Source organism: Capricornis sumatraensis, chromosome 5 (assembly GCF_032405125.1).
Source record: "Capricornis sumatraensis isolate serow.1 chromosome 5, serow.2, whole genome shotgun sequence".
Taxonomy (NCBI): Eukaryota; Metazoa; Chordata; class Mammalia; order Artiodactyla; family Bovidae; genus Capricornis; species Capricornis sumatraensis.
Window position 1 is genome coordinate 105,794,586 of NC_091073.1, and position 12,146 is coordinate 105,806,731.

Genomic DNA, 12,146 nt, shown 5'->3' on the forward strand with positions numbered 1-12,146 from the left:
GGACTTTTGACTTTTCATACCAAGCTAAGGGGTGAGGTTTTCCTCTAAATAACATGGAAATCACTGCCAAGTTTTAAGCTGGAAAAGTATATAATCCAATGTTCACTTTAAAAGATCACTCTCTTATATCATGGTGGATCGATGGGGGAAATTAAAGAATCCTGGAGAAGTTACTGCAGGGGTCAAAAGCAAGGGATCATGGTGTCTCAGTCCAGAGCACTGGCAACAGAAATGGAGATAAATGCATGATTTGAAATATATTTTATAAATAAAATTGATAGGGCTGCCAAATGGATGAAGTGTGGGGAGTATCTGAGAAAAGCATCATTATGACCCCTTGTTTTCTCATTTTGGGGAGCTGGGCCAACAGTCATCTCATTTTCTCAGATACAAAACAACTGAAAAATATAGTTTTTACGGGGATGGCAATAGAGTTTAGTTAGTAATGTATTATATTTGAGTTGACTCTAACACATTCCATGGGCATATCAAACGGAACTCCATCAACCCAGACACGATATTGAAAACCAAAGGACTGGAGGAGTTCTCCCAATGCCAGCAGGCAGAGCGTAGTCCAGCGCTAACAAGTCAACAAATACGTAGGAATCAGGGAGTGAACAGTGGAAGGACTACCCAGTGAAACATTGAAGAGAAACATTAAGAAAGCTAGCACAACAGGAGAGCATTTCAAGAAGGAGGAAATACTGAGTAGTTTAAACACATTTGAAAGACTGAATAAGAACAGAAAATATCTAATGAATCTGGCAGCAAGGAGATATGGGCAAGATTTAAAAAAGCAGTTCCAGTGAATGGGTAGAGTAAGACCAGATCAGAACAGGTTAAAATGCCCAGGAGGGAAACAGGCTAGAAACAATTTATCTGGCTAACATTTTCTGGAACTTTAGCTCTGAACACAACACTGAGAATCAGAGCTGCAATTAAGACACAGTTGGTAGTTAAGGGATATTCTTTGTTTGTTTGTTTGTTTTTTAAAGATGGGAGCTCTCAGAGCTTGTTAATGGTGATAGAAATAATCTATAAGGAAGGTGAGGAGTTGAAAATGTAGGCATGGAAGAAATAGCAAGTCCTTGATATGAAGACAAAGGAAGACACTGAAAACACTTATGAAGGGTCTGGCTTCACAGAAGAGAAATAATACAGCTACCGCAAACACATCCCCCAAATCCTTGTGTTAGAAATTAGAAACAATCACAATTACCTATCCAAATGGAAAAAGAGAAATCAAAGGACAGGGAGCCAAATGTAGACATATGGATGCCCTGGTTAGAAATTTACAAAGTCCATCCTAAAAAACTCAAAACGATTTCTTCTATTGCCCCTAGATAAAATGTCTCCTTCATTTGAGCTGTCGCTGAGTTATCCCTTGGCCAATGCTATAGTGTATTCCAATGACACCGAGTGTAAACACAGCCCTATCATTTTTCTTAAGACTTTCTCACCCTACGTATGACCCGTAACCAACCTCTTGCTGACATAATAGACAAGCACAGTGGGAACGGACAGCTAACGGGAACAGCTATTTTTATCTCTCTCTATAACCTCCACTGCCAGCCTATTCTCTCTCCATGTTTTCTCCTAATCTCCTTGTATTAATCAGTAACAATATTATTCTTCTTCACTGTGTCTTCATTCATTAACTATCATTAACATCAATCTACACTCAGACGTCTTCTATTCCTATCTTACCCAGTCATCAATCTTATAGCTTTAATTGCTACCTTGAAATGCTGACAATTCACTAATGTCTAACCTCTAGCCCAATCTTCCTCATAAACTCTAAACTTATATACCCTCTCAGCTTTCTGTTGGATATCACCAGTTGGGAGCCTCAGGACAACTCAAACTTGAGAGTTCTACAACTGAACTCATTACTTCTCTTCCATATCCTCAAGGCAATTCATTTGCCAACATATTTGTCCTTATAGTCAAAGGACAGGGGAGCTCAGCACAAAGTTATGTTTTTTCCAGTAGTCATGCAGAGATGTAAGAGTTGGACCATAAAGAAGGCTGAGTGATGAAGAACTGATACTTTCAAATTATGGTGCTGGAGAAAACTCTTCAGAGTCCTCTGGACAGCAAGGAGATCAAACCAGTCTATCCTAACGGGAATCAATCTTCAATATTCACTGGAAGGACTGGTGCTGAAGCTAAAGCTCCAATACTTTGGCCCCCTGATGTGAGCAGCTGACTCACTGAAAAGACCCTGATGCTGGGAAAGTTTGAGGACACGAGGAGAAGGGGCGACAGAGGATGAGATGGTTGGATGGCATCAGGGACTCAATGGATGTGAGTTTGAGCAAACTCAGGGAGTTGCTGAAGGACAGGGGAGCCTGGTGTGCTGCAGTCCATGGGGCTCACAAAGTCAGACACCACTTAGTGACTGATAACAACAATCCCTGTCCTTGTGTCTAAAATCCAATCAACTAATATATCCTGCTGCTGCTGCTGCTGCGCCACTTCAGTCGTGTCCGACTCTGTGAGACCCCATAGACGGCAGCCCACCAGGCTCCCCCGTCCCTGGGAGTCTCCAGGCAAGAACACTGGAGTGGGTTGCCATTTCCTTCTCCAATGCATGAAAGTGAAAAGTGAAAGGGAAGTTGCTCAGTCGTGTCTGACTCTTCGTGACCCCATGGACTGCAGCCCACCAGGGTCCTCCATCCGTGGGATTTTCCAGGCAAGAGTACTAGAGTGGGGTGCCGTCGCCTTCTCCATAATATATCCTGACCATCTTATTTCCTTCAAATTCACATTTACCAATTTTCACCATCTCAGTATTACTGTTAGTTCAGATCACCATTATCACTTCCCTAGACTAAGAGAATAGCCAATATCCTCCATGCCTCTAACATTGCTGCTCTTGAAATACATGGCATCCCCTCCACACTGTAGCCAGATTAATATATTCTGCTTAAAACTGTTCAATGCCCCCTCTAATTATTATGATGATGAGACATGCAACTTGCATCCTTGCTTACAAGAGCCTTCGTGGTCTCGCATCTGCTTATCTCTTGGGCCTCATGCCTTCCTCGAATATACCTCACTTTTGAGCCTGTGCTCACTCACCCCTGAGCTGACTATCCCCCAGATCACTCAGATCAATCCTTTGGGTCTCAGTTTAGTTGCCACTTCTTCCAGGTGGAATTAAAATAGACCAAAAGCCAAAAAAATACTATGTCTTTCTTACCTTTTCAATTCTACCACCATTCCCTCTCCCTACTTTCTGGCTCATTCAATAGACCTCAGCTTTCCAGTGCCTTCTATGAGAAGAAGAAAGGGTAGCAGACACACACTGAAGAGACTTGGGGGGTTTACTGATTGTATTTGTTGAGATACTGATAAGATACTAATGTGAAATGGAGGGAGACAGATTTTTTTAAATCCCTGATGACTATGAATCCAATGAATCAATGGGAAATAAAAGGTGGTATTTGCACTAGAGCTCTGAAATACTTACTTCTCTTGGTGATCTTGAACCTCCTTCTCGAAATGTTGGTTTACATCTGAAATTAATCTGTCATTTAAAAAGAAAAGTGTATTATAATAGGGAAAGCACTCAACTAGAATTACCCTAAAAATTACCTAGAGTTACCCTAAAAAACCAACAAATCCCATGGGTGAATGACAACACTTGCTATTATTGGGAAGAAATAGGCCCATACCAGGCTTTTCTCTCTAACCTTTTTATTCCTTTACCCAAGAGTCAACATGAAATGATATCAAATTAAAGCTCAGTAAACAATAGAGTGGATGTAAACCTTAAGCATAGTCCTCCCATTACTAATCTGGTGATAACGCTGGACTTCGAGGTTTTTAAAAGAGCGTAGTTGTCAAGAAGTTGAAAATGAAAACTGACGGTTTGTCTTTCAAGTCCAAACACTTGCAGGGTAGCAAAGATTGCAGCAGGTGGCGCTGTCTCACCTTTTCTAGCTGTTCAATGCAGGCGGTATGGACGACAATCTTACAGACCGCACACTTCCTCCTGAGAGCTGATTTCTACAACAGACAATTGAGAAGACAAGGAGAAACGTTAACAGTCTGCTCTGAAGGGTTCCCTGGTAGTAAAGAGAACATTCAGAAATAAGGCAAACATAAACCAATTTAAAACTTCATCATAAACATTCAATAATATGACAAACTTTGTCAGTAGTCCTTTGATCTACTAAGCAGCTACACAGTCAGGACTTAGGGTGGCCGAGATGTTCTCTTTACAACATAATTATATACTAGATGTTATCTGTTGGGTATATACTATGAGCCAAGTTCTTTATTCTGCTGTTTTTTTCTCTTCTAAGTTTCATAACCTAACATGGTAGGCATGATTATCTTCTAATTCTTTTTTTTTTTTTTCATGTTTACTCTAAGGGGTAGGGCCAGCATCCCAGGTTCAAAACAAGCATCATCACCTCGGGCTTTTATTCCCAGCACAAACCTAAACAAACCTACTTGGGTTTCTGCCTAGATTGTCTGGAAAGTAAAAAGACAAGTCCAACTTTTACTAATCATTATCATCATCATAGCAGCAGCAACAGTAACAGTAAGAGCAACTCACATGAATGTACTACCTGCCATGTGCCAGGTATTCTAGTAAGCACTTCACAAACAGTGACATTTAATCCTCACCACCCTGAGAAATAAGATACTATTCTTGCTTCCATTATAGAGATAAGAAAGCTGAGGCACAGGAAGTTATACACTTAGAGCCCAGCAGGACCAGGTAGTCTGAAACCAGACTCGTGCTTAAAAGCATTACATAGTTTGGCCTTGCTGACACTCAGTCCGAGTTAAAAATTCACAATAAAAATACTCTCTGAGGCTGATCTTCTCTCTAACTAAAAAACAAGCAGTAGAGAGAGGGAGAGGAAGGCGTGGAAATCTTGATTCATTGCTCCTAGTGCCATGGAAGGTGTAAGCTACCAATGCTCAGGTCTCTCTACAAAGGACAGGCTAAAAGGCAGAATTGCATGAATAATTTTGGGGTTTGAGCGCTGAAAGAAACTTACTATAGCAAAGCCAATCTGTGAAATAGCCCATCAAAGCATCCATGTGTGAAAGGCCCCGAGTCCCTGTCCTCAAGAAAGGCACTGCCACAGGGTACATTCTAAGGACTGGCTTCTCCTACTGGGATTTGATTTTTGAACTAAAAATTGAGGTGATGCTGCTACAAAAGGAGCCTGGAAGAAATACAAACCAGCACCTTGGGAGGGACAGAATCGGCAAAGAAACTACAGCCTCCTGCCTCCTGGACGGCTCTACTTATTCAAACACAGAGTCTCCACAGTGTCATCAGACACCAATCAAGCACCAAGAACACTGCAGTCAGTACTGCGGCAACGGCATGTGCCATCCTAATACCCGCTGACTAAGGTTTAGGTACTGTGCTTGCAAATGCTTTCATCATTCTTGGTTTTCCTCTGCCTGAAGAAAGGACATAGTCTGGAACTTTAAGCAAGTTTGGCAATCAACTGATTTTGCAAAAAGACAGGATAAAGGGAAACCCAAGCATCTAGCTACACTACTGAAAAGTGTCTTGGCTTCACTACTAAAAAGAAAGAGGGGATGATGGGTGGGAGGAAAAAGGAAGGGTGGGAGAAGGGGAGAGAGAAGAAGAATGACAAGTAGAAGCGGCAGCACCAGCAGGGGCAACATCACTCAAGGCAACAGTAAGAAAATTCTAGGTTTGCGGTTTTTCATGAGCTGAGCGCCCATTAGCAAACTCTTGATGTGCTCCTGTTAGCTGGAACTCCTGGTGGGGACCACCGCTTTAGCATAACCTGGAACAAATGCATGGGGCTCTAGAGTCCTGTTGCTCAAGAGTTATAGTGACGCTTGAGGGTCAATCTCATTCTACTCGTTATCCATCAGCCCCCTAGGAGATTTCACAGCAAGCAAGCAAAGCGACACTCTCATGGCAGCAACCACGTACAGGCTGATTCAAGGCCACCTGAAAAGCCTCCCTCCAGGTAAGTCCTGCCCTGGTCGAGCTTTGCGCCTGACTGTGTGCTCTGTGCTGGAGTCTGCATGAGGTTGCATAAGGGCTCCATGAGGCTCCTAAGAAGCCACTGGGGATGGTCGGAAGGGACAAACATGCACTCATCGAAGCCAGAATACTTCCTCCTTGCCTTGCTTTCCATCTGGATTTCAAGTCAGAATCTTTTTTGAATACGGGATTTTGCCTGGAAAAGTTTGAGAGCCAGTGGGTAAAGACTGTTCTCTCTCATTTTCCTAGGATAACATGCAGTTACACTGATATATCAGGTTTAATCCCTGGGTCAGGAAGATCCCCTGGAGGAGGGCATGGCAACCCACTCCAGTATTCTTGCCTGGAGAACCCCATGGACAGAGGAGCCTGGTGGGCTACAGTTCATAAGGCTGCAAAGAGTTGAACATGACTGAAGCGACTTTAGCACACATGCATGCACACAGATACCATTCATGTGTAATAATTCAAGTGCAATGTACTACAGATGATAATATAAGAAAAGTGCCTTACACTATAAAACTGATTTTATTTAGACAATATTGAATTTTTAAAGGCCCTCATAAAATATAATATGTGCTTCTATGCCTTCTGAGGCAGAATATATAAACCATAATCTGAATTTGTCTTTATAATCACAACATGATACATTTTACTATAGAGAAGAGTCATTTTTCTGCTTCCTGTCTTTCTATCAGGCTAGAAGTTGTTGTGTCTGACTTTAGTTGCCCTCAATTTCCTAAATGACAGTTTCTAAACAGCTTATAATCTGATAAATTAGATAATTAAGGTCCATATATAATCATATGAAAAATTAAGCAAATAAATTCTGATTGAAGGCCCCAGTTCTTTTTCCATAGTAGAAAAATATATCGATTTTTGCTTCTCAACTGATGAAAACTGTTTCAGTGAATCAAAAGTCCGAACTGCTGACTTCTTGGTATATCACTGTGCTTCAAGTGGTTCAAGTTCCTTGAAGCAGCTGAATAATAAGCTCCTGCGCAAAAATGCTCAATTCATGCTTGGTTATGTTCCAATTTTTATTTGCAAGATTCAAACTAAATATAAAGATAAAATGCAGGAATGTAGATATTCTAAATACTGTAAGTATTCACCTTTTCTTTAAAAGCTCTTAATTTAAGTCAATACTTTCTTAACTATAAAAAATGATAAAGCAAGAAAAGTCATTCCAATTAAGTCAGCAGATTAGTTGTCATTCTTCTTAGTGGGACAGTTGTGATAGAACCTAGAACCAAAATGGAAATTCAAAAATAAATATGACCTGGGAAGTAAACATGCTTAAAAATTATAAAAGTTTAATAATTCACTCTTTTGATTTAAAGGCCAATTAGGCTTATTGTTTCAAATATCAAGTGACCTCAGTACCTTAGCAAGGGTTTCCTCATTTCGTAAAAGGAGGTTCATGAATTTGTAATTGTGTGTGTGTCCATGTGTGTGACATCTGTAAACACTAGTGGGCAGGCACACCTAGGAAAACTAAGACAATACAGGCTATACTATAAATTATATCCCATTATACAATGCTTCCCAGGTGGTGTTAGTGGTAAAGAAGTGGCTTGCCAGTGCAGGAGACACAAGAGATGTGGGTTGGCTCCCTGGGTCAGGAAGATTTCCTGGAGAAGGAAATGGCAACCCACTCCAATTATTCTTGCCTGGAAAATCCCATGGACAGAGGAGCCTGGCAGGCTATAGCCCATGGGGTCACAAGAGTCGGACACGACTAAGGGGCTGAGCACACGCACAGTGACCGTAATTTACTTATATAATCATGATGCCATGAAAATACGCTGTGCTTTAGGAGGGTGGGCACAACCTAACCAGCAGACCCAACAGTGACGTAAAAGAACACCTTCCAAGTTCTGACTTGGCCCTACACGTTTCCCACACTGCAGGCACTGCTGGCACTCTAAGCAATAACAATTCCTCTCCAAACTTCAGCTCATCTCAGGCACAGAAGCAAAACAGCCTTAGACCACTGGCATTGGGGATGGACGCTGGAGAGGGGCTGAAAGGACCAGAGGCAATAGTGGTGGAAAGCATGTGACTGTCCCCGAGAAAGAGTTTAATACCTCACCCTATCCCACCTACCCACTCCCTTTGGTCACAAGTCCCTGATTCACCTGTACCACCAAGCAAGCTATGTTTGCTTCCTTTGAATAAGAGATGCAATTTCTACTAAGTAATAATAAAGATCTGGTGGTAGGCAACAGCATTTGATAGAGAGAGAGAGAAGCAAGGGAGAGAAGGAAAGAAGAGGAGAAAGAAAAGGAACCTAGCTTCACAGGTTTATGATTTGTGACAGGTCAAGGCCACCACACGGCAAGGTAACTTAATTCAAATGTCACCCCTAATAATGTGAAATCTGACCCAAGAAGTGTGTATGACAAGGCTGACTGAGCCTCTCCCCAATAAACATCCACCAAATCTCATGTTTCCCTGAAGATAAGCGAGTCATCCTGCCTCTGACCACATCTCTCCTGCAGTATTCTTAAAAACACCCTCCCCCAACACACACACACACACACACACGCACGCATGCACGCACGCACGCACACGCACACACAGAGGTTTAATCACAGAGGTCAGAAGCAGAGAAGCAGGAGGGAAAATGTAGTCTCCAGAGCCCATGTGGCCACTCTTTCTCAGCCTCCTGTCTCAAGAGACCTCAGGGGCCAGAGCCTACTGCTGGCCAAACAGTAGTATGGGCCTGGCAGCACCTCACTGCAGAGAGTCTGCAGAACACAGGCTCCCAGATCAAATGCAAGAAACCAGTGTTTCCATCAGCCCCACCCGTCACAAGGCCACAGGGACAAAAGGACGAATGGCCAGGAAAGGGGCTCTGAGCAGGGATGCAGCCACATGGGGAGAGGGGAAGGAGGCAGAGAAGGTCCTGGGGGGAGGACAGGATGAGGAGCTGAGTGGTGAAAAGCTGGGGGAAGAAGGCTGGATGACTGTAAAGTAATTAGCCTCCAATTAAAACAAATAAATAAATAAACAAAAAGCAGACGGCTGGATGAGGTGGTGGGCTGAGCTTCCAAACTCAGCTCCCCCAGCTGTCTTCTCCCCAGTAATTCTCTACCTCCTCACCCTTCCCACCTCACAAGAATCATGGTGAAAAAGAGAAGCTGAGTGCTGGGAGTCAGGTAAAGGAGAAACAGCAAGCAGGGTGAGAAGAATTTTATCCTCACTTCTGGACCCAAAGCTCTGTTTACAGGGGGGCACTCTGATGGAAAAGGGAGATGGGGCGATCGGGCCCAGACAAGGCCATCCCTTCTTCCTCTCCAAGGGTGGAGGTAAAGGAAACCTCCTAAGCCTTCCGAGGGTCAGGAATCTGGCAAACCTTCAGTGGGGACTGCCTCTCTGGGCAAGGCGAACAAGAACACTGCTGCTGTCTAATCCTAGGTAAATGGAAAACAAGAGTTCTTTGATTTATTTAAAAACCTAATTAGAAGAAATGACAAGCATCCTTGGCAAGCGCTGCTCCTCTGGGGCGTCTAGGATGCAATCTGCAAATTGGTATTAGGCAAAAAAGAAGAATGACATTATCTGGAGGCTTCATTACTGTGGCTTCAGGGCCAACGCAAAGGCTTCATGGCCACGTGTGAGGGAGCCTCTCTTTCTCAGATAGAAAGATGGGACATTTTGGACAAATCAAGAGGGTGGGTAGCTGAAGTGCCAGCACACCCCTATTTTGGCTCCTCAGTACATAAGTAAGCCTTTCTTACTTGGCAGGATTGCCATGGTGATGTCAGGATTTCACAAGCCTGGACCTGGGAGCAGAGAGGCCACATGTCAGGACAAGTCTGTGCCCAGGGAGAGTCTCCGAGCCCTCTCTCTCTCTCAAGAGTCTCCTGGAGAGAGACCTTGCTTGGTGTGACAGGTGCCAGCCCTCACCCTGGGCACCACTGTGCATGTTGGAGAGTCCAGGCCTTCATGTGTCAGGGCGCCACCTGTTTGGACCACGTGTCCTCTGGAGAGGGCTCAGTACAGGGGCTGGGGCCCTCTGAGACACACCCCATCACCACCGTCTGAGATACTAAAGATGCCAGAAGCGCCTCAGAATAGATGAAAGCAAAAGGATCAAGACCAACAGGAGGCTTGGTCAGGGATCAGATAAACTGTAACAGAAGTACTCCTGCAATGCTGAAACACACACCAGTACACCTAAATCTGCGGTTCACTGGAATCGGCACGGTCTGAGGTCTGCATGTTGCTAAAACACGGAGCGCTAAGCAGGAAGTGAAGCAAAGGAAGCTTCTGTCCTTCCTGGGAGAAGCTGGTGAGCCACTTGAGACAAGGAGGACTCGAGACGAAGGTCGTTAACAGGAGAAGGCCCTGCATGGCTAAATGCTAAATGAACAGCTCGGACAATAAAAGCTGTCATTTAGAGCAGAGGCTGAATCAGTAAAAAGCACCTAACAGGAAAAAAAAAAAAAACACACACACACACACACAATTCTTTAACTGGGCCTTAAAAGATATATAAATATTTGAAAAATTGAAGACACTGTTGCAGGAAGAAGATCGAGTCTCTTTACACAGTAGGCATCGATGCCTCCTAAGAGGAACTGATCTGGCTTCTGCATGTCCAGTGGGGCCCCGAGCCAGGGGCTCACAGGTGTCCATTTGCATGAGTCACTGGGCATTGCATTTTGTGGTGGAGTGTGGAGGCTTCTCTGTGTGTCGGGGCAGGCAATCAGGTGGAGGTTCACAGAGGTGAGGAGTGGGGAACGCTTGCTGTGGGTCACGAGGAACTCAAGAGAAATGGCAGAGCAAAACCATTCCCGAGAGGCCCAGGGTTAAAAAGGATGAGGTTACCAGGAGATGGGGAGAGTCCCCTGTGTTTCCACACTGCTCTAATCCAACACCAGGAAACACTGCCTGATACATAATAGGAGCTCAAGAGATGTTCTGGAAGGGAGGGAGAGAGGAATGGAGGGGAGAAGAATGGGCTTGCAGAACAGGCCTTTCTCCTCAACATAAGCCCCCAGACTAACCTCAGGCTAGAGAACTGGTGGCTTTGGAATGATGAGAGAAACCTCCTCCCCCTCCAAAGCACAGGCATTCTCAGGGTAGGTGACCCTGAAAGGAGAGAGAAAGTGGGACCTAGAGGTGTTTGAGGGACAGAAGACCTTTATAAGTCTTAGAGGGAAAATGGGATAGAGGCTTCATGGGGAGGACAGCTGAACAAATTTTGTGACCACAAATGGTGTCTTTGGGGGAGTTTCAGAGACATCAGACAAGAAGGGTATCTTGCCAAAGGCTGAAAGTGAAAGTATTAGTTGCTTAGTCATGTCCAACTCTTTGCAACCCCACGGACTGAAGCTCATGACGGTAGCCCACCAGGATCCTCTGTCCTTGGAATTCTCCAGGCAAGAATACCTGAGTGAGTAGCCTTCTCCAGGGGATTCCCTTCTCCAGGGGATCTGCCAGACCCAGGGATCAAACTCAGGTCTCCACTGCAGGCAAAGCAACCATACTCTAATTTTAAAAGGTGATTTTTTAAGTAATGAGCGGTCATAGTGAAAATTCACGTATTAGGCAACGAGGCCCTGAATTGGAATGATAAAGAATGGAGCAGAAGGAAAAGCGGGAAAGCTAGAGTGATGAGCCACCGAGAGAGTGGGGCCCTCTTTCCATCCCATGCAGGTCTCCCAAAAGGAGGCCCCAGCCTGGGCTCTGTGCCTCTCAGGAGCAGACCAGCCCTGGATGGCTCACTCCAAGCCGCTGTGTGTGCAGCAGCTCACCACATGCCCTTGTCTCTCGTGCCCTGTTATGGTAGGGACTGCCTCTGAAGTACTGCAATAGAACTCACTGAATGCGCTCTTCAAACAGTAGAGTTTGTTCTGTACTAAGGCACACATTATCTGAAGCACTTTGCATGTGAAAGTGTTTATGTTTCCAGAGACACCTCCCCTGAGGAACCGCGATAAGCTTGTAAATCTCAGGTAGGCAGGACCCATCCGAGCTAAGACACAGAAGGGCCTGCTCCACAGTGCCCCTAGAGACACAGACAGTAGGAGAAAAGTGCCATTGTTGGGACATGGATACATTTTTCTATTTCCCCAACAGCCAGTGCATTTTATATTTTTCATGTGAAGAGAAAGAAAACCAAACTCTTAGAGCA

The 12,146-nt window shown here is 44.3% G+C and overlaps 1 protein-coding gene across 2 annotated transcripts in view; it reads right to left on the minus strand.

Annotated features, from left to right (window-relative positions):
- The window catches only part of DGKI (diacylglycerol kinase iota), a 504,155-nt gene that overhangs the window by 278,792 nt on the left and 213,217 nt on the right, over positions 1-12,146 (minus strand). For both annotated transcript variants that reach the window (XM_068972548.1, XM_068972547.1), the window contains exons 4-5: positions 3,940-4,014; positions 3,476-3,532 (exon numbers count right to left, since the gene is read on the minus strand). In XM_068972548.1, coding sequence (XP_068828649.1) covers positions 3,476-3,532; positions 3,940-4,014 — 132 coding nt within the window. The remainder of the gene's footprint in view (positions 1-3,475; positions 3,533-3,939; positions 4,015-12,146) is intronic.